Source organism: Protopterus annectens, chromosome 9.part0 (assembly GCF_019279795.1).
Source record: "Protopterus annectens isolate FY-2018-M chromosome 9.part0, PAN1.0, whole genome shotgun sequence".
Lineage (NCBI taxonomy): Eukaryota > Metazoa > Chordata > Ceratodontiformes > Protopteridae > Protopterus > Protopterus annectens.
In genome coordinates, this window is record NC_056743.1 from 507,667,141 (window position 1) to 507,690,163 (window position 23,023).

The 23,023-nt window shown below is 42.2% G+C and overlaps 1 protein-coding gene across 1 annotated transcript in view; it reads right to left on the bottom strand.

Moving 5' to 3' along the window:
* LOC122811306 (aldo-keto reductase family 1 member B1-like) overlaps positions 1 to 23,023 on the bottom strand; it is a 272,278-nt gene that overhangs the window by 146,287 nt on the left and 102,968 nt on the right. Inside the window, exons 4-7 of the mRNA XM_044083067.1 lie at positions 17,286 to 17,351; positions 9,075 to 9,191; positions 6,351 to 6,457; positions 2,216 to 2,297 (exon numbers count right to left, since the gene is read on the bottom strand). Coding sequence (XP_043939002.1) covers positions 2,216 to 2,297; positions 6,351 to 6,457; positions 9,075 to 9,191; positions 17,286 to 17,351 — 372 coding nt within the window. The remainder of the gene's footprint in view (positions 1 to 2,215; positions 2,298 to 6,350; positions 6,458 to 9,074; positions 9,192 to 17,285; positions 17,352 to 23,023) is intronic.

Below are 23,023 nucleotides of genomic sequence, written 5' to 3' on the forward strand. Positions count from 1 at the left end.
TCATTCCAGAGGGGAAGGCTGGCTTCCTCTGATTAAAGTAATAAGGTCTTCAGCTATTCTAAGCATTTATACAGGCCTGACCATGTGGTTTGGACTGGATGAAGAAGATGGCGTCCGTTTAAAATGCAAGTCTGTAGGCCTGAATACATACGCAGAAGCCGGTGCCTGCACAGCGGCTCCAGACCCATCCAAGGTAGAGACATCTGTAGGTTCCAAAGTCTAAGAAGCATCTCACGGCATACCGGACTCCGAATGGGTCTCAGTAGAGGCCTGCGAATCTGAAGTAGCGGGTATCAGGGGCTGCGAAAGCACCTTACTGAGTACCAGCGAACTGGCAGTTAGCTTAATGGAAGCATCATCGGCAGTTTTGGACCTATGCAGTCTGTTTTTATCCTTACGTTTTTTTCGGAATATCGGTAGTCAGATGCCTTACCAAAGCCATTTCTGGATCGTTATGCAGAGTACCAAAATAATTTGATGCAAAAATAGACAATGAATTGTTCAGAGGTTAAATAAGGCACAAAAGACAGTGAGGGATGTCGTGGTCTCAGCCTAAACAAGGAATTCAGTACGAATGAAAATCTGAGGTATTTGCTTTCCACAGGTAAGACTATGGTTAACTTTTACTGACATCGGTTAACAAAAAAAAAAGGATCCCCAACAGGGTACTTAGTTTTTTTTGAAGACTTTGGTTCTGAAACATGAAAATGAAAATTTCAGGAATCTGCCGACGGGCACTTGCGAACTGTTTCTGCTTCGGGCACTGCAAGGCAAGAAAGACTGATGTATTGACGTCGGTTGCATGTTTTATACCCCTGACAACCTGTCATCATGGAAGAAGAGACAGTATCCGATGCAGGAATCCAAGACTCTGGTATTCAGGCCGGCTGAGGGCTTCTTGTAGGCAGATAATCCAAATGTAATGACTGCAACAGTGAAACACGAAGAACATCTGACCTATGATCCTTAAGGACTTCCATGCAGTTCAGTGTTGGAAATTGTTAGGCAATTTTACCTTCAACAGTACAGGGATTATTTTGGAGTCTGCATTTAGTAACTGGAGTTTCCCTTGCAATGGAAATTACTGAATCACTGAGAAACTAAACTTTTTAAGATAGAGCATCATAAGCTCACCACAATTTGTGGTCCAAATTCAAGGAATATGGCCTTTCAATGAGGCTTGATGTTTGAAAATATTTAAGTTAATGCGGGTATCTCTCAGAGGAAGCTGAAAGAGAGTCAAAATAGTGCCTAAATAAATATTTCAGCAACTGCTTCTTGGGTTCCATTGTGAATGGTAAACACCTTTCTGAAAAAACTGTGCGATGCCAACTCACTGCGATTACACACTTTCCTCATTCGGAATAAAATGCCTTTAATCAACCTCCAGACAATGAACATGCTGTAACTTGGAAAACCAGAGTGAAATTTCTGTACCAACCTACAGTGGCAATGTCTTTACCATTTCTAGCAGTTACCAAGTAGAAGTTTGTTGCGGGAAATGCATGTCAAGACTGCAATTATACATATGAGGAACTAATGAAGCTCAACCTGGGAAGGCTGTTTCTTTTACAATATTGCATTCCCTCAAGTGAATTTTCAGATGTTATCTTATGCCTGTACTATACTTAAGAGAAGCACTGTGGAGAAATATGCTCCACACTTCAAGATTTTCCTTAGCATCTATGGAAGTTTGTGATGCTATTTTTCGAATGGATTTAAGTTTGGCTGCCATGAATCCTTGAAGTTGGTGGGCCACTTTTGCTCAGGTAAGCAGACATCTTGACAGCTACACCATTACAGTAAAAGAAAATGTTGCCTTGAAGGATCTGTACAATTTACTTCTAACTGAAGAAAGATTACAATCTAGACCGTATACTGCATGCCTCCCTTTAGAAAAAAATAGATGCAGCTCAATGGGAAAGTCGCTGCTATACATGCCAAGTCTGCTAGCGGCTCAGCATTTAACAAGGTGAAGCTGAAGGGAATTTTGGACACTGTGCCACATTTCAATTCATCTGTCAGAGTCTAAATGTTCAGCATTTGAAAATTTTATTGTATTATTTTGCCTTATCAGTACAGGAAATACTGCCAGGAGCAGCATGGTTTCCAAAAAAAATAATGAAGTCTCACTCACATTTTTCCCCCACTTCCGATAAGTATAGGGATCTGTAAAAGTACAATTCAAAACCATGTGAAATTAAAGTCCACTCACTTGTGCATTTGTCTTGCCATATTTCTTCCCAATCTCATTTATCACAGGATCTTCAAGAATGTTCTTTTGTGCCGCTGGTTTCCTGCAAAAAAAAAAAAAAAAGAGAGATACACTTGGTGTAAAAACTACAATACATTACAAAATGCCTAAATAATGAAAGTAAGTATTAATAAACCAAAATGGGATTCTTATTCATGCTTTTTAGTGTACCTCAGTCAACTGAAACCCTGTCTTATTTTACTCCATCACTGACAGCAATCACTTTTTCTATCTACATAAAGCAGTGAATTTGCTGGGGGTCGCATACTTGGGTTTTTCTTATATGGTCTTAAATGCCATGGTTCTTGCCAAAAGGACAGCAGCACAATTAAAAAGCCAGTGTCCTACCTCCTCATCTTCAGTAGGGTGACCATGACAGCGTGGTCAGCCTTTGAATACCTCTTGTTCTGAAGTCTTGGGTTTCTTAATTCACTTTACTGGCATCAAGTTACAAAAATACCTTTAAAAAATCTGGGTCACTGCAATAAAAGGACACTGATAACCAGCAACGTTTTCAGCACTACTGGGAAGCACTCTGGTCTTGGGGCCCTAAAATAGGACACTGCCTAGTCAGACAGCCTCAACCCCTTTTGTTCAGGCTACTTGATCTAAAATATCGTAATGTTGGAGACATGTACAATTCCTCCTTATTTATGTTTACATGACAGCAAGTCACCTTACCTTCTGCTACATGATCCCATATCCCACAATTTACCTTCTGCTACAGGAGCCCATATCCCACAATTTGCTGAAGCACGCTTTCATTGCAGAGACCTTCCAATGCAGTCTGGAGACACACTACATAATAAACCTAGAGAGTAACCGCTTTGTAGTTTTAAAAGATGTGCGCAGTTAGTTATTCCCTTGGCTCAATATTTTACCATATATAAATTTCACAAAGCCAAACATGGCTCTGAAGAGCTCAACCATAATGCATAAGGCAGCAAATTAAATCACATTTATGCAAGTGTAATTCCTAGTAATTTCTTAACTATCAGAGTCATTTCACATTTCCTCTGATTAAATTCAGGAGAGAATGACAGGAGCTGAGAAAAATAATTGAGAGTCAACCAACACAGTCCAGGCAGGATAAACCTCTGTTGAACACCAAGAATGTTCAAAAAACGGTTTTATTGAAGGCTAGCGCTTTTGCAGGGTTACCGCTTCATTAGACCAAATCGTTAAAACAGATATTTAAAAACAGCACAACCAATCAACAAATTAATTAAAAAAGACCAAACAAAGTGATGCAACTCGTATCACTGCCTACTCAGTAGGGTTGGTTTAAGGGAGACACCCTTATTAAGTCCTGGGTATTCATATGCATGCAAACAATCCATTTAATCTCACACATCAACATTATTAAAATCACCTCTTCTAATATGGAAATGCAAAAGTTGTGAAACTCTAAATTTAAAAGAATTGCGTCCTGGAAACAATAAGGCAGGATTATCTAAAGTATTTGATGTTATATGGTTGCATATGCTGTCTAGGTGCTCAAGTACCCTCTAAGTTCTTGTGCGATTTTGCCCACATAGAAACCATCAGAGGAGCAGCAGGTAGCCAAATATACCAAACTGCTGCTCCTGCATGTCGCCACAAATCTGGGTGTAAAAATGCACCCTGTAATGGGATGTGTGAAAAAGTTCAGTGGATATGAAGAGCATGCCTTGCAATTATGGCAAGGAAGCATACCAACTTTCCCTGTAGGTATATGGGGTGTGGGCCTTGAAGTAAGGGTACTTGCCCACTATCTGTCTCACCTTATGATAGTTAAAAAGACAGGCCAATTCTTTCTTATAACATTGCAGTAATGCTGTATATCACTACAATATCTTAGAAATACCGTAGAATGTTGGGCCTCTCCGGACCTTCGGTTACTGTTCACAGTCCTACTAGAGGAAAAATATAAGGTCCCTCTGCCTTGTCGTTCTTGCAGAGTTATTCCTAGCATTAACTATGTGCATCTGTGAGTAACCTATCTCAGAGAAGCCATTCCTCAATGTACAGTTTCCTCGAACATAACGTAATTAATACATAGCTTAGAAGCCCTTAAGCATTGACCATTATTGTTAGAAAAAAAATATGCGGGGGATGCATGCTGGAACGATGCAGAAGCCCATTCCTCCAACAAGGTTTCCTATATAGTTGTGTCCCTAAAGTACCATCAGAATTCTTAGAAATGGTGACATCCAAAAAAAAAAAATCAATAGAAATATTAACAGTAAACCTGAAAACTCCAGCCAAGCTAGAACTTCCAATGAGTGACCTCCCAAACCTCCTGAAACAAGAGGCACATGGGATATACGCAAATGACCCTTATGATCATCAGGTGTTTCAGCTATATGGCGATTCTGATTAAAATGACTTCAAACGTAAAAGTCATGGGCAATGGTCATGGGCAATGGACAATCAGGCCAACAAAGCCAAACCCCACTAGCTATGGATATGCATATTTCGGCCTTATGACCTCGTCAGCATAGCACAAGCAGAGTGTTTGACTAAGCATAAGGAACACAGGGTGTGACCTTCTCACTCTGTTTTAATTTGTTAGTTGGGATAATTTGCAGTCACCCTAATAATTGACATCAGCTGGGTAGAACAATCCTGTATTTCTTATGCTTAGTCAAACACTCTGCTTGTACTATGCTGATGAGGTCTTAACAAGGCCGAAATATGCATATCCATAGCTAGTGGGGTTTGGCTTTATTGGCCTGAAATTGTCCATTAAAACGACTTCAAACGTAAAAGTCATGGGCAATCAGAATCACTATATAGCTGAAACACCTGATGTTTATAAGGGTAATTTGCATATATCCCATGTGCCTCTGTTACAGGAGGTTTGGAAGGTCACTCGTTGGAAGTTCTAGCTTGGCTGGAGTTTTCATTTAGTTTTTACTGACTGTTTTTTCAGTGAGACTTTCTCGCTCTGTTTTAACAGCAAACCTGAGGAAATCTGAGGTACTTTCAACATAACCTAACAAAGTCTGAAAGTTGCCCATCACCTTCTCATAGGTAAATGGGATCCACAAACCTGGCATAATATTTTACATGATGGCTAAACATATTACTACGTATGTTATCATTCTCCCACTGTGCCATAACCAAATTACCATAGCTATTGGCACAGGGGGTGCCCATAGCCACACCTAGTAGTTGGAGGTAGTGCTGGTTCTCAAACAAAAACATTACTGAGAATTAAATCTAAGTACAACAGTCACCATGCCATGCATGAAATGACCATGGTGGGATCTCTCAGCATCCACCCCTGCCTGATTGGGAAGAACAGAGAGAATGGAGAACAGCTACGGGGCGGTAATTGGTTAGTTCTGTAGAGGGTCCGCCTTTGTGGAGGGGAATTATATGCGATACTTTCCACAGTGTGGGAACATAACTGACAGAGATCAGTTAAATCAAGATGGATACTGGGTAGGCCAGAGCATCAGCTGCAATTTGTAGGTATTCACTTGGGAGGTTGTCTGCTGCTAATTTGGTGGGCTTAAGTTTACTTAAGAGTTTTTTTATGTTGGAGGTAGATACAGGAGAAAGAGAAGGCAGTGGGGAGATTACTAGTTGAAGGTGTGTTCCTCGAAGTTCCTCAAAGTTCCACATTGAAAGACTGTCACACATTTAGTGAGGAATTTTTTTTTTTTTTTTTTTTTTTTTTTTAAACTGAAATCCATTGTAAATGGAAATTAATCATATTAATTCATTAAATGTTCTTTACAAGTAAAACCATTATATATTTAACCATCCTATGACCTTCCTAGTTGAAGTTGTTAGTAAGCCATTAGTATGTGTTCCACATTTTGCCTATTTGTTCCACATTATGAGGGCTAGTGTTCCTCATTTTGGAGATGGAAGGTTGAGAGCTATTCCTTACAGTGTGGTGAATAAGAGCTCACTGGCCAGGCATATGGCTGACTGGATTAGAAGACCTATTAGAAGCAAAACATCTCACTTTGGTATCTCAGCTGCACTGATCCCAGGCAAACGTGACAGAACCAAGTCCACTGCTGGCATTTCAGAGGTTACATATCTGGACAGCACTACTTCTGTAGACCTAGACTCATTTGTCTAAAGGACCGATACTTACAAGGGACTGCTTGGAGAGCCCAATGGACTGAATGCTGTCAGGATAATTCCCTTGGACTTGCAGTACTGCACTAGCTTAGCCTGCGTCAGGTAAGGATGCAGTTCCACCTGTCAAAGAAAAAGCTCAGATCAGTTTCCTGAATATACATTTTAGACTCAAGTCTACATCTGTCCTCACTACATTAAACTGGAGACTCTTCTACAATGATTAAGTGAGCAACTGTTCTCTGTACACCACACAGAGAAAAGTCTGTGCAGGAATTCCAAGAGAAAGATGTGACCAACAATAGTTCATAAACACTGACTTGGAAAGGGGTGCATCATTTTTCACAGCTGTAATGACAGTGTATTGTATTAGAAGCACAAGGACAACACACAAGCCTACTTAATGCAGCCAAATAGCAACATGACCATTTTTTTTATATACAGAATTCCAACTTGTGTTTTCCAGAAGGAAAAATGGAGATACTCAGATGCTGGCTAGACACGTGCCTGTGCAGCAGATAAATTAAAAGCAGCGGCTGGGTACCAAAGGTCAAATTTCCCAGCCTTTCCACATGAAAATCTTTAGTGAAGAGGAGGAAAACTCCAGTATACAAACTTAAGGGGGGGGGGTCAGTGGACCCAGGGAATACTGCACACCTAGCTTCACAAAGTTAAGGGAAGGGAGAGATTTCGCAGCAATTCTGCATTCCTTTCTTCATGGTTAGGATGGAGTAGTCAGAAGTAATTTTGCAATGCTCCAGTAGGGAGTAGAGTGCAAAAGAAATGGGCACAGCCTTAGGATGCAACTCAGCATTTTCTCCTGGAGTTGCTCAATTCTTGCCCTTTGCACAGACTGATGTGCAGGCAGAGAATAACTTGACAAGATGGACGTGCAGGCTAAACAGAAAAAAGTCCTAATCCTGTTCTGCTGGACCATTCACTTTCATATCAGAAGTGAAAATAAAAAGACTGAAAGACTGTACTTGTGGCACGGGGAAGATGAACATAAAATGATTAAACCCCAGTCAGAGGGATCCTCATCACTAGAGGCATTAGGTGTTCATTTTGTGGGTCCAGAGCAGACCCTGAAAACAGATGTAAAAAGCCCTTGAAAAGAAGGTAGATAAAACATGTTGATTGGCAAGTTTGAATACCAAATGGCATAAAACTTCTCCTGCTCCCAGTTGGAATGTGGGATACCACTCAAATTTAGCACAAACTGCAAAATCTGTAGACTAGCTATACTGCAAAATTCTAATCAGTTTTGCTTCCAAAAGGGGAGATACAAGATGCATCCTCTTTCTTAAATTGGTGCCACAGGTATGTTGGTCACTTAGTATGGTTCTGTTTACTACATGGCGTTAAAAAAACACATGAATTTGATTCAGAAAAATTGAGTGAGGAAAAGCCTGAAAGTAGAATATACAATATATATAAAACAGGTAACATCATGTGCAGCAGGTAGCTTGAGCCTGAAAAGAGGGACAGTTGAGAGGTCTGATGCAGAAGACCCTTGATCCAGTGTGTGGTGCTTACTGTTGCATCTTATGCCTTGGCTCTAATGGAGACATACAGGGTGGGTGGGGAAGAGTGGAAGTTAAAGACTTCCAAGCTCATTTACTGCATTATCCACATCAGCCAAACCTTCTCGGGTTATGTAGTCCCATGTGACTCCCATGTGACAAACCCTTCTGGATGTTGCCTAGAAACAGCTTCCTTAATAGGGCCATAATTTTGGTTCCGAAAAGCTGACTGGTCGAGTATGCAATTATAAACACCAGCAAGACAGTCCTTTACTATATTTGATAGGCCATTCACAAGACACCAAAACTCACATTCATCATGCAAGTGGCATTCGAGCATTTGTTCAAAACTCAACCAGGAAAAACCTTCAGTTAGTTTAATACCTACTTTTAACTCACTCTAACAACCATAACAACTCACTTAGCTGTCCTTGAGGCATGAAAAGATACAGCCCCGACTGCAAAAAGCAGATTCCAGTTTGATTAACGAATCAATGGGAGGCTCAAGGGAAAGTGGTACTTTTTCTACTTCACTTATTCCAATTTAATAAGGGAGTGGTACACAACAGTAATTAGTCAAAACCGATGATGCTAGTCTAGATGTGTTTGAACATGTGGATGGGACAGAGGGTAATAAGACTAAAAATCCCTCTCTAACCGTAAGGATGATCTCATACAAAGATATTATTCTTTCTTCTCAATCCCCCCAAAGGCATACACTACAGATTTTTCTGCTCATGGGGATAGAGTTCAAAAATGGAAAAGCCAGAGAGGTACAGGGGAGGCAGGAGTAAATAATTGAGGAGGGACTCTAGGACATAGCTGACAAATATGTGCTTGGTACAAACAAAAAAACTGCATTCAATTTATTGCATTTCTGCCTGTTAGCAAGGCCATTTATTTTACCAAGTAAGCAGCTAGCTTGTTAGAATGACTGCTTTACAATAAGTGCAATGTTTCACTCAAAACCTCTGCAGTGAGCTGTAAGACAGTAGTGCAAATTTGCCATTTACTTCCTCACTAACCTTTTCAGATATTTCATGGCATCTGTCAAGTCAGTTTGCTTTTGATTAATTTCTTCCCAGCCTGTACATCTGTGTGAAGACTTGCATGTGCCATTTGTAATATGACCGGCTATTAAAATTCAGTTTACTTCAAAGACAAGCTGCTACAATCTGTTTTTACTTCTCACCTTTTCCACCGATTGCAAAACTTACCTGGTTGACTGCTGGCTTAATTCTGCATGAAGACAGTAGTCTCTCCAGTTGGGACACATTGAAGTTAGACACACCAATAGCTTTCACCAGGCCTTCATCCACAAGCTTTTCCATTGCCTAGTGCAGAGAAATTATGGAGTTAAGCAGTGATAAACAAGAGACTGCCTATAACAAAAGTGCAGTTTGCTGTAGATAAAACATTGCATAGCACTATAAACCTCACTTAAACACCCTAACCACAATCAAATTACAAAGCACAAACTTCCCAGAACAGTGCCCAGCTCTAGAAGGAATACTGGAACCCAGTACCACTAACGGAGCCCTACGGTCCAAAGCAGCTTTACTATCCGTAAACCCAAATGGCACAGGACACTTGCTATACTCTAACCAGGAAGCAAACCTCTGGAACTAAATTCCCCTCCCCAGAGATAAAATAGATGGGCACATTGCAGGTCTTTAAGATGGGACTAAAGCAATACCTGCTGAGTAACTGGTTGTGCTCACACACTACCCAACACCCCCCATCCCCCCGTACTCAATCTGAACCACCTTCAAAAGTTGCACTCCCTTTACTTAACCTTTCTGTACCCTAACCTTACACATTTAACTTTATCCAAGAAATCTCACTGCATATTCTCCCACAACTGTCATTTACCCTGTTCTACAGACTGCCACTCCACCCTCTACATACTTCACATTTACTAGGCAACTACCACTACCTCCATTTTATTTAATGCAGGCCTATACAAACTCTCTACCTCAGTCTACCTAAAAATATAACCAAGTTCTACTCCTGCCAAATCCCTTTCTGCCTTTGCTACCCTTATCTGCATCTCTGATAGATGGACGTACTGTGTTTCTGTACACTTTCTCTAACCAGCTACCTCATGAAAAATATATTTCTTTAAACTCCAACTGTATATTGTGATAAAGATGTATTTCATACAACTGTTTTCATGTAAACTCAATTTTACGAAATGTCTTTTGCATTTAAAATATGTTGCTTAATATGTGAAGCTTCTCTCCAGGCCTTTGCTGAAAATGGGATAAACCCAGTAAACTTTCCAAGTCTCTCCTGTTGTGGTACTAAGTGAAAAATACTCCTAGTATCCAAGTGATCAGAAAATGTGCAATTAAAATTTTTGCACTACATTTCAGTTGCAGTTTGAGAATAGTATGGATTAAAATTAGAGCATGGAAAGAGAAGGATATGAATTTACATTAAAGTCTACAACTATGGTAATCTAGCGAGAATGGTCAATCCTTACAATGAAGGTCAGGGAAAAAGCAGGCCACAGGAAAAGAAAATCAGTATTCAGAAGGTTACACAATGTGGGGTATAATCTACATGGTGTAGTCTCACATGCAATACCAAAACTCACAGTACAGCGCTTAAACTTGGTGCACATTACAGTTAACATTCCATGTTATTGGTTTCTGGGGAAACAGTGCAGTTGTCAGGAAAGGCAAAGATCTTGTGTGCAGTTGGTATCTTGCAGCTACCTTGCCCACTACCTATTCCATGTACTTTTATTACAGACCCAGAGTTCCACCTAGTACCCTCCTGCACATATTCTCTTTGGAGACATTTTACAACAGCTACTCTGAAATTCAGATGAGATATTAAACCAAGTTCACAACTGCCAGAATCTGTGGTTGCAGAAGATCTCATGACACTTAGTAGGCAGATCTTTCTGGTGCCCTGACCCAATTGCCAGTAGTCAGTATCAATAGGACATCTAGTTTCCAGGATAGAGAGACCACTAGCCTAGTAGGACACATCTTAAGGATGAAAAATACACGAAACGTCTAAAGTCTGAATCTCATCCAACCTTACCTCCTCTAGGGTCTTTTCTTTTGAAGTGTACCATCCTAATCTCCTCTCTAACCTACAAAGCCTTTCATTTGCCAGGATTATCAATCTATATAGAGAAAACTAGATCTAGACAGTCCACCAAGCTAATATTTCTCCTTGGCATTACTAGGACTGAGTGAGGTGGACTGTACTTTAATTGTTGAAAGGATAACTGTGCATTAATGCAGTAGTTTCCATGCACCCTTTTTTAGGCTTGTCCCACCTGTACTTAATCTAGAAAGTTATTTTAGTGCCCCTCGATGTTAAACATAAAAAAGGAATTACTTGAAACATCGAGTGACCCAAGAGACATGCAAATTTATTTCTGGAGGCATTCTGAAGGCTCAGTGCCAAGTTATCCAAAAAGTTTGATGAAACTCTTATTGCGGGCAGAAATGGTGTCCACTTATTTGTAACAAAACACATGAGGAACCTACCAAAGCAGAATAGGTAAAATTCAGTTAAAGCTTGACATTTTAAATAAATTGGATATTTAATACATATGAAGGGTCACAAAACAAGGAAAAACAGCTTCATCTTCACTCCAGCCTCTGCCATCGAAACAAATATCTGCTGCAACCCTCTAAAAAAGTACTTCCAATGTTCCAGTCTAGTGCTGAAAGGGAAAAGTACAGTTTTGTACCTACCATAAATGTAGATGTTCGAAGATCCACATTGCTGCAGTCCTAACACTTGGGTAGTCCGCTGTCCTCGGTCGGCCCGAATATCAAAGTATTAGGCTGACGTCGGTCAAGGCGCTTAAGACTGACATCAGAACGTCAGTGTACAAATGCGCATGACCGACGTCATATCCTCAGTCTTTTCTTGCCCCAGATGTCAGAAGACCCTTAAAAAGAAAGGTCAAAACCAAAAGACAGCAAAAAACAACCAACCACCCTTGCACTAAACATATGTACAATATATACAATATCCACAATATTCACAACCCAACCCACACAACCGCCTCTAACTACAGAGGGGAAGGAGGGAGGGTAAATTGGACTGCAGCAATGTGGATCTTCGAACATCTACATTTATGGTAGGTACAAAACTGTACTATGTTCTTCATCTCACATTGCTGCAGTCCTTACACTTGGGTAGAATCCCAAAGCAGAGGTAAGGGAGGATGGCAAAACTATAAAGCATTAGGAGCTGCCAAAATGTCCTGTAAAATTGCAGTGGCAAAACCAGCCCTAGATTTAGAGTAAAGTGGAAGGTGGTAATGCTTAGAGAAAGTATGCACTGAACTCCAAGTAGCTGCCTCCAAAATATCTTTAGTTGCCACCCCTTAAAACAGCTGTAGAAGTGGCAGTAGCCCTAGTGGAATGAGGCCTAATCCCAGCTGGAATCACCTTACCATGATGGGAATAACAGAAAGCAATACAAAACCCAATCCACTTAGAAATAGTTTGTTTTGACACAGGCTTGCCCTGAGAACCCAAAGCAAATGAAACAAATAACTGCTGAGACTGCCTGAACCCTTTAGTTCTGCTCAAATAATATCGCAACTGCCTGTGTAAATCCAAAGTGTGCAAAATCTTTTCCCCTTTATTTTGGGGGTTTGCATAAAAAGTAGGCAAATGAATAGTCTGGTTTAAAGCCACACTAGAAACCACTTTAGGCTAAAGGAAGGATTAGTACGCAAAGATACCCTGTCCTTATGGAAAATTAAGAAAGGCTCAACTGCCATAAGGGCCTGTAATTCAGAAACCCTTCTCGCAGAGGTAATGGCCAACAAAAAAGCAGTCTTCCATGACAAATACTTCAACTCTGCAGTAGCTGCAGGCTCAAAAGGTTGTAGAGTGAGTTTCTCCAACACAAAATTGAGATCCCAAGCAGGAGTAGGAGCTCTACGTGGGGGTCTTATATTCTTTGCCCCTCTAAGGAATTGATTAAACAAAGGATGAGAAAACAATGGTGGGTCACAGTCATAGTGAGCAGAAATTGCTGCAGCATGAACCTTAATAGAAGAGAAGGACAAACCCTTGTCCAGTAACTCAGTAAGATATTGAAGAGCCACACTTAAATTAGGCTTAGAAACATCAAATTCCTTTGCTGTACTCCAAAATAAAAATCTCTTCCATTTATCTGCGTACACTTTCCTTGTACTAGGCCTTCTGGCCTCCAAAATAACATTCAAAACTTGCTGTGGAAGCTGAGACCCTCCAGGGTTTAAAACAGAATATGCCAGGCTGTTAGATGTAGAGAGTGAAGTTTGACATTGAGTAAATGACTGTTCTCCTGAGACAGCAGGTGTGGAATCAAGGCAAAGGCCATGGAGGCTCCGTACCAGACTTCTCAGTAATGGGTACCAGTGCTGTCGAGGCCAATCTGGAGCTATTAAAATCATCTTTGGCTTGTCCTGTCTGACCTTCAGGAGTACCTTTGGGAGGAGAGGCAGAGGTGGAAAGGCATACACATGAAGATTGCTCCACTTGAATGAAAGAGCATCCACTTTCCAAGCTGTGGGATGAAACCTTTTTGTGCAAAACTTTGGCAGCTGGTAGTTTAGTGGAGAAGCGAACAGATCTATGTCTGGAGTTCCCCACAACACTGTCAATTTCTGAAATACATGAGGATCCAATTTCCACTCGTGGGGATCCATAATTTGTCTGCTCAACACATCTGCTAAGGAGTTCTGTGCTCCGGCAGAAACCTTGCCTGAAGATTCAGCTGTAAACTGAGAGCAGTCTCCCACAAAATCATTGCTTGTCTGCATAGAGGATAAGAATGTTCCCCTTGCTTGTTGATGTACCACATGACAGTTGTGTTGTCTGTTAGAACCAACATCTGCCCTGGAAGAAGTAAATCCTTGAAAGCTATTAATGCAAATTGGACTGCTAACATCTCCTTCAAGTTGATATGTAGATGTTGAAGTCTGGCAGGCCACGTGTCTTGTATCCACTTTCCATTTAGATGAGCTCCGAAGCTTTGTCTGAGGCATCTGTCGTTAGAATCTGACTCGCCTCTGGTCGGGTCACAGAGAGTGCCTTGTTTAGGTGACATTCCTGAGCCCACCACAAAACTCCTTTTGAATGCAAGGTATTATTTGAATGACAGTGTCCATATCTTGGCAGTGCTGTGTCCATACATTTTTGAGATACCATTGTAGCTTCCTCATATGCAGTTTGGCATTGGGAAGCACCAGAATACAAGATGCCATGAACCCCAAGGCTTGAAGGACTGTCCTTGCAGTCAGCCTGGACTGATGAGACAACTGATGGAAGTAAAGAGAAAGAGTCTTTTGTTTGTCCGGGGTCAAAAAGGCCATCTGGGACGCTGTATTCAGTCTCACACCCAGAAAGCACATGTCCTGAGAGGGTACTAGACTGGACTTTATTTCGTTCACAGAATACCCCAGGCATCTTAGCACTGCTATCACATACTGTAAATGATGAAGAAGTTCGTCCTTTTCTTGGGCCAGAATTAGGCAATCGTCCAAATAAGGATAGATCTGTATTCCTTTTAGCCTGAAGAAAGCTATCACTGGAGCCAGAACTTTCATGAACACTCTGGGCGCAGTAGATAAGCCAAAGGGCAATGCAGAGAACTGATAATGAGAAGTCCCAGCCCGAAAACGCAGATACTTCCTGCAACTGAGCCTGATAGGAACATGAAGGTAAGCCTCCTTGAGATCCAGAGTCACCATCCACTGATCTTTGCCCAGCAGAGGCAAAAGCTGTTGTAACGTCAACATTTTGAACTTGGGAATGTCCAGATATGTGTTGAGGATAGATAAATCCAAAATTGGTCTCCACGTGTTCCCCTTCTTTGGTACTAGGAACAGGCGAGAATAAAATCCTAGGCCCACTTCTGGTAGAGGGACCGGCTGTATGGCCCCTATGTGAAGTAGCAGAGAAATTTGTTTGTGAGCCTCTAGTCTTTGCTGAGGAGGAACGTCTGGCATGCCTTTGAAAGGAGGCAAGGTATGGAAATAAAACTTGTAACCTCGGTGTATGATATCCAATACCCATCTGTCTTGAGTAATCAAACTCCAATTTTCCTTGAAGAGTGCCAACCTTCCTCCCAAAGGTGCTGCCAGGCGAGAAGGATCTGGCAGCTGAAAAGGTAGGTCATTGGGCCTGTTTACGAAAGGACTGGCCCCTGCCCTCACCCGAAGACTGTGCAGGTGAACTCCCCATTCTAGGTCTGAAGGAACTCTGAGTCCTGCCCCTACCACGTCTAGATCTACCCCTAGACTGAGAATCATAAGAAGGAAACGTCCACCCCTTAGCAGGCCAATTCCTACTAAACTTCGGAGGCTGAACTTGCAAAAAATCTTTAACAGCCTGCATAGACTTAGCCTTGTCCTCCATTTTCTTCAAGACTGACTCCACAGGTGAACCAAACACATCAGACTGTAAAGGAGCATCCAAAATCCTTGTCTTAACATGGTCAGATAAATTCTGATCCCTCAGCCAGGCGTGCCTGCGAAGAACTGAACCAGTGGCAGCCACCCTAGACGAGGCCTGTACAGCATCAAAGCCACATTGTAAAGAATGCTTACCCACCTGTTCGAGACATGCACCAAATCTTGTAATTCTTTACACTCAATGCCTTCCGCCAGAGCATCTACCTTAGACTTCAATTGAGAAAGAAGATAGTTTTGATATTTCAACATGTGAAACTGGCAATTCAAAGCCCTCATAGCTAAGGTGGAAGAAGTATAGACTTTCTTTCCCCATCTATCCAAAGCTCTGGCCTCTTTATCTGGAGGAACCGGAATTTTTACAACAGAGGCCTTGACACCCTTAGGTCCCTGACTAACAGTTTCTGGGTCCACCCTAGGACTCTTATAAAGATATTTATGAGCCTCAGGCACCCTGTAATACCTATCCGGTTTAACAGGAGCAGGAGGCAAAGAATCAGGATTAAGTGAAGCCTCTGCAAACACATCCTCCACAACATCCAGAACAGGTGGTATAGCCAAAGGCCTATGCTGGGGTAAAAGCAAAAATTCCCTAAGCCTTTTCCTGGAATCAGAGAAGTCCTGACCTTCCCACTTAAAATGTTCCCTCATGGAATGAAGAGTCTCTGAAAAAGAAAAATCCTCTGGAGGAGAAGCAGAAGGAGTCGAATCATCTACATCAGAATCAGAATAAGGAGAGTACTCCTGCAAGTCTTCAGCCGAAGACTCTGAAACATCCGAAGCCTGCTCAAAACTCCCCAACTCTGGTTCCACCCTAGGCCTCTTATCAGGAGGGGGCAAAGAACCTCTAATCAAAGTTATTAAATCTTCTGCCATTTTAAGCATGTGCTTCTTGGGCACAGATCCTGTAAAACTAGGAGTGACACCAACAGAAGCTAAACCTGGCCTGCCTCTGGGAGAAGCCTTGGAAACAGAAGGAGAGGGCCTAACTACCCTAGGAAGGGAGGGGAGTACAGTAACCTGAGAAGCCCCTTCAGCCTGACCTGCCTCCTGAGAGGCCACATCCTGCAATATCAAAGTCTCCCCCTGGGACTCCAGAGAAGCCTCCGGCGGAACCACCGGTTCCACTGACGCCTCTAAAGAACCGGCGTCCGGTACGGACGACTCTTCTTGCCTGGGTTTAGCTGCTTTGTCTTTGCGCTTCCTCGAAGAAGTGGGCGTCGGAGCATCCAACGGCATATTATAATTGCACCGCTTCCCGAAGACCAACCTGGCACAATCTAACCTTCGCTTAATAGTGCGCTTATTGAACCTAGCACAAAAGCGACACCCAACAACGTCGTGCTCAGGCCCCAAACAAGGAATACACAAAGTATGATAATCTCTATGCGGTATCTGCTTCCCACAAGAAATACAGTTATTCACTTTTTCTGACATCCGGTAAACCACTGAGGCAAGAAAAAACTAAAATATTCCCCAACGGGGTACTTAGCCAACTTTGACTCGGTCTGAAACTCCGAATTCGAAAAATTTCAGGACGCCGAACGGCACTTGCAACGCTGCTTCTGCATCGGACCATGCGGCAAAAAAGACTGAGGATATGACGTCGGTCATGCGCATTTGTACACTGACGTTCTGATGTCAGTCTTAAGCGCCTTGACCGACGTCAGCCTAATACTTTGATATTCGGGCCGACCGAGGACAGCGGACTACCCAAGTGTTAGGACTGCAGCAATGTGAGATGAAGAACATCTCGTCTACAACTGCCAGAGAGAACTAGGCATGACAAATTCAGGGATAACAACCTAGAGTATAAATGTGGAACAGCTTAAGACAGTGATCATGAAAGTACCACTGTTAAAGCTGCACATTTCTCTTTTGAAGACTTTGACTACACTGTGCAGTCATTGGGCAAGTGGCTATGAAACGGGCACAGTTATGAATTGCACAATACAGTCTAGGTGGAACTATTTTTCTGTTACATTACCTTCCAAGTACATACATAATCCACATCGGAGAACTCCACTTCTTGAGACGACGGGTCTTTAGGCATCTGAAAAGGAATACAGGTTTAGTGATGCAAGTTACATACTGGGAGTCACTTTCAACAGGGGAGAAAAGCACTTGTTAGCAACCAAACCAAACTTGGAATGAAACATGGGACCTAACACATCAAACCCCAAATCAGTCACCTTTTCAGATCTTACAGTGTAAGTCAAGAAACAGCAAGAGATGCTTTTTGTTCTGAAGCAAGAATTTCCATAAAAAACATTTATAGGCCTGGTTTCATTTGTTGGTTCCAGAGCCAAGGGCCTTTTAACAGATGTGCATGCAAGTAGTCCATGTTAGTGAGGGATTATGAAGTACAAACTGCACAAACTAGATGTTAAAGGACTTTCTTGGGCATCAGCTACAGATCAGTTCCTACAGCAAGGATATAACTGTTCAAAACTGCTGTGGTAGCCTTGGCTATACGTGTAGATTAGCTTGCTACATTGGGGGATGCAGTGACCAGGAGCCACTTGAGACTGTCTAGCAAAATCTCACTAGCCCTAGGACAAGATTGTAAATGTATAGGGAAGATAGTTTGCTATTCTAGAATACTTTTATAATCCCTTTTCACACACCCATAAAAGCAAAGGTCCTGGTAGACTGGGCCTTGAGCCTGCCTAGAATAGTTTTGTTGTGCCGAGTACAACAAAAAGGTAATCGCACAAATAGTTTTGACTCCAGTTGCCCTTTACCCTCACAAGAAATGAGCTAATCTGATTTAGTTACGTCAAGATAATACCAGAGTTGCCTGTGGGCATCCAAGGTATCTAGTACCCTCCCTAAATTCTAGGTCAAGGACAGAAAACAAAGTTGGACAGATTGGCTAACAGTAAAACTCCAATACCATTTCAGGCAGAAAAAGGAGGATTAGTTTTCAAAAACACACATCTCTGGAAAATGAAACTCTTATGGCCAGTCAATCCCGACTCAAATAACCTTCTTGCAAACTTCAGAGCAAATCAGAACAGTTTTCTATGTCATGAATCACAAGTCAGTGGTTAGATGGTCCAAATGGAGCAAGTGTTGACTTCTAACAAAATTAAAAGGGGCCACCAAGTTTCTTGAAGGCATGATGCAAAACCCCTTTCAAAAACATTTAGACATGAAAATGCATTGAAAGAGGATCCATGGTTAGACATACTGAGATGGCCAATAAATGAAACTTGGAGGAAGAAAAGCCATAAGCAAGTCAACTCCAACAGAGAGACCAGAGAACAAATTAGGCCAGAAAGGATGGAAAAGCTTTTCTAGCAGACAAAACCACCATTTGTTAATACAAATTGCTAGTAGCAGGCTTACTTCTACCGAAACCTACTGCACATCCTTGTTAAACTGGTGCCAAAAGGGACTAACCATCCAGACAGTAATGGCAAGTAGACTGGGGTCTGGGTGTAGAGAACACCCCCTGATCTTGTGTGAATAGATCCATTCTGAGGAAACTAGTAACTGCCCCCAGCCATTTCCAAAAAGAGAGCCACTGCTGCCTGGGACAAAAGGGTGTCTCCACATGAGCTTACCCTGGATACCACAGGAAAAAGTGTGGAAAAGCACACAGGAACACTCCTGCTCAAGCAAAGGCATCAGTCTTCCAGGTCTTCCTGCACAGAGTCCTGTAGCAGAATTTTGCCTCCTTTAATTTTGCCTCCTTTCCGAACAATCAGCAGTCAAAGAGATCCACTTGAGGGAATCCCCAAAGATGCAAAATTTGGAATCCCCCCCCCCCATCTAGTTCTTGCAGGAGCACCCTTCTGCTCAGCTCATCTGCCAAACAATTTTGCTTCGATAGAATGCCTGTAGTGAGACTGCCATGTTAAGCTTGTGCTATAACTTCACAGCACATTCTGCAAAGGGGGTACAACCTGGATCACCCTTGCTTGTTCATGTACCATAGGACTAATGTCTGCAACAACTTGAAAAGATCCAGGGGGCCAGAGAGGATTCAGAGTAGAATGACTTGATCAGGGCATACAGTTATTTTACAAATGCATGTCTTTGGTGTCCTTAACCTTCCTGAAAAAAAAAGGTGTTCCTCAAGCAAAATCAAGGCATCTGTGGTAATAGTACTTTGGAGCAGGGGAAATCTGGGTTTAGGGAAACAGTCTCCACCATGTAATCTCTTATGACACCAGCATTAAGTATGGTGATGCTGAGACCAAAGAGACTGCAGATACCATTGCATCTCACATGGAGTCTTGTCAGGGGCATCATGAGAACCAAATTGTGAACTCTCCTCAGTGACCAAAGGCGAGTGCAAAACCTTTGAAAGATCTAGATGTAGAACTTTTTCCTATGGAAAATAAAAAGCTTTTCACTGAGGTGCCTGACACCAGAACACAATATGGCATGAATGAGTAAGACTAGTGTTCTCTTGGAATCCCAGCTTCTGCAAAAGCTCTCAAGTGAGATTCCTGACACAGTCACTCAAAGTCAATCAGCTCATCTTAAATATGGAAAAGTGTTGCAATCACTCTTGAAGTGCAGAATCCAAAGGTTAAGGAAGAAAACCAATAATGTGATCCAGACTTACAAATACTACAGAAATGCCTGAAGTCTTTATAAATATAGGTGTGAAACATCCAAATCTAGTCTTACCAGGAAACAGTTAACAGCATTTCTAACTTGGGCAACAGGTTTAGTACAGATCGAACTGGTTGCAAAGCATCTCTTTCTCTCGCAATAAAAACATCCTTTAATAAAAACCTTTCCAAAACTAGGAATGAGGAACTTTATCACTTCGAGACAGAAACATATGATGGGGATAAACAGTCTAGTCTGCTGGTTGAATTACAGCTAGAAAGAGGGATTTCCTCCTCCTGCCATCCGTAATCATGATGAATTTTCCCCAACACATTTGTTTGAAACGATTTGGTGCCACAAAGAGAAAGGAACCAAAACCACTCCTATCCAAAATAGAATTTAAAATTTCCTTTCTCCCCCATCGCCTGGCTGGTATAAATAAGCTTAAAAGATAGCTTGCAGTTATGCTTACCCGAATAAAAAGTAGAGCATAAAAGGGACTATGGATACAACTACCTAAACAAAAGGAGTCCATGCACATCTGGAAGGAAAAACTACAGAAGAGGGGACTAGAGGGAAGGAGCAAATACTGCCAACAGTGAAGAGGACCTTACTGTTACAGTAAGATTTTACACAACTGTACTGTGTCCTTCTATAAGACTGCTGCAGTCTTTAATACAGAAGGGAAAGTAAAAAAAAGTTCGAAACAGTGAGGTGGGAGGCTGAGAAGAGCCCTCAAACCCCACACAATGATGATTTCTGCAAAACCTGCTCTGGCTCTAGAAACCATGTCAAACTTGCACTTGGTAAAGATATGTTGGGAAGACCAAGTAGCAGCTTCAAAGTTGAATTGGTGTCCAAACCCCTTGAAAAAGGCAAAAGCCCTATAGAATGAGCTCTAACAGGAGACAGATCTGCTATGAAAACAAAATGAAATGGCCTTAGAATATCCAGGAGGAGACCGTTTGCTTAGAAACATTTAAACCCAAAGACCTGTGATATGAATAATCCTCGTTTTTATCCAAATATCCGAACTGTCTGCAAACCCAAGGTATGCAGGACCTTCTCAGTAGCAGACTGAGAAGGGAAAAGAGGAAGGGAGTTATACCAACTGATTCAAGGACGATTCGACTGTCTTGAGCATAACTGGATTAGTACGTGGAAAAAACAAAAAGGAGAAGAAATGGCCACAAGGGCCTGGAGCTCAGAAACCCTCCAAACAGAAGAGCCAGCAACAATACAGGTCTTCCAGATGCAATGTTGCAAAGGAGTCAAATCTGCAGGCTCAAAAGGAGCCAAAGTTGATTTTTCCAAAACAAAATTAAAGGTCCCATGGAGCAGGAATAGGCTCTTTGAGACCCAATATGCAGGACGCCTTTAATTGCTAGACCTCAAAACTAGAAGTCAAAGGAGGATTCAAGGGCAAACAAGCAGAAATGGTTACCACATGGGCCTTCACACAAGGCTATGCCAAGCCAGACTGCAATAACTCACAAATAAGAGGACCAGAGGGACCCCCACTGAAAAGGGTCCCGGTTATGAGCATGGCTGACCATCTCTTCCATTTGGACACAAGATTTTCTGGTTAAGGGTTTCCTTACCTTCTGTAAAACTGAGCACATCCCCAGGGTTTTGATCCCTTTCAGGAACCTCTCTTCTATCACCCACAATGTCAACTGCAGATTAGACAATTGGGGATAGACAGACCCCTTTGTCCTATGTGAGATCTCAGCGAGGTAACTTGTGAAAATTGCTCCTAGCCAGATGCATTAAGTAGGGGAACCGGTTCTTTCTCAGCCAAAAGGGGGGTCACTAGCTAGATTTCTGAGAGTCCAGCTGAATCTGCAGCACTCTGAAGTAGAGAAAGAGTGAAAGCACAAATAACCCCCCCCCCCTTCCAAGAAGGGCTAGGGTGTCCCATCTTCCAGGCCAGATGGCATGGCACTAACAGGAGAAGCTGCCTGTTCAGAGGGGAAGTAAAAAGATCGACCTGAGGAATACCCCACTGATAGGCACCCACTGATGGGCAATGTCCACAAAACAAGTCTCTGAAGCATCCATTCATAAGCCTGAGTTTTGGACCTGCTCAGGGAGTATGCCACAAGATTGTGCTCTGAACGCCTGTATACTGCCTGAAGGGTTAACCAATAACAGCCACTTCCCAAGCCTGAAGCACCATCCTGCAGAGGAAAGATTTTGTGCCCCCCATTTGACATACCAGACAGAACATGGGGTTTAAAGCCTGAAAGGCCAGAATCGGAGTCCTCGTCTCAGATGTAGATATGGACCAATTTCTGATGGAAAGTCCAAAGACCCTGAACTTTCAGCTGCCCAAGAGATCACAGATGCCTCTGACATGGGGTGGGCAGCTTTTGAAAAGGGACTGAAGGCTAAAAGGGTCAGCCTGGGTTAAGAGCAAACTACCAAATCCATTAGATTTCTTATTTAATAAGGGAAGGAGAGGTGCCTAAAAGTCAGAGGGCGATGATGCTGCAGCTAAAACAACATGAGGCAACAATGAAGCTTCCACATATGCAGTCTGGCAAGAGAATCATCAGAATAGAGTCCATGAATCCCAGGGCTCCAACTCCCTGGTTGGCATGGCAGTCAAGAGGAATGACAGCCTGAAAAGGCAGTCAATGATTCTACCTTTGAAGGCAGAAGAGGCACCAACATTTGTACAGTGAATCCTGCATCATAGATGCACTTGTGGAAGTTGACAGTAAACCCCAAACTTGAATGATGCGGATCTGCAGGTCACAGTCAACTGGGAGGTGCACGAAACAGGTTACCTAGATGAAGGAAAAAAAAAATCTAGACTCCTTGGAGCTTGCGGAAGGCAATCACAGAAGCTAGTAATTTTGTGAATACCCTTGGGGCACAGCAGAGAGGCCAAAGGGCAAAGCAGAAAAATGAAAATAAAAGGAAGACAAATAAAAAAACCTTCCTGAAGAGAGGGTGAATAGGGTATTAAGGTAAGAATCTTTCGGATTAAAAAGGACACCAGAAAAACCTGGGGTAATAAGAGGAAAGTTTGAAGAGTAAGCAGCTGAAAAGGGATCGAGAAAGGTGTTGTGCCAGGAGATATCCAAAATAGATCTCCAGGTACCCTCCTTTTGAGGAACCAAGAACATCCTGGAATAAAAAAAGTCCCTT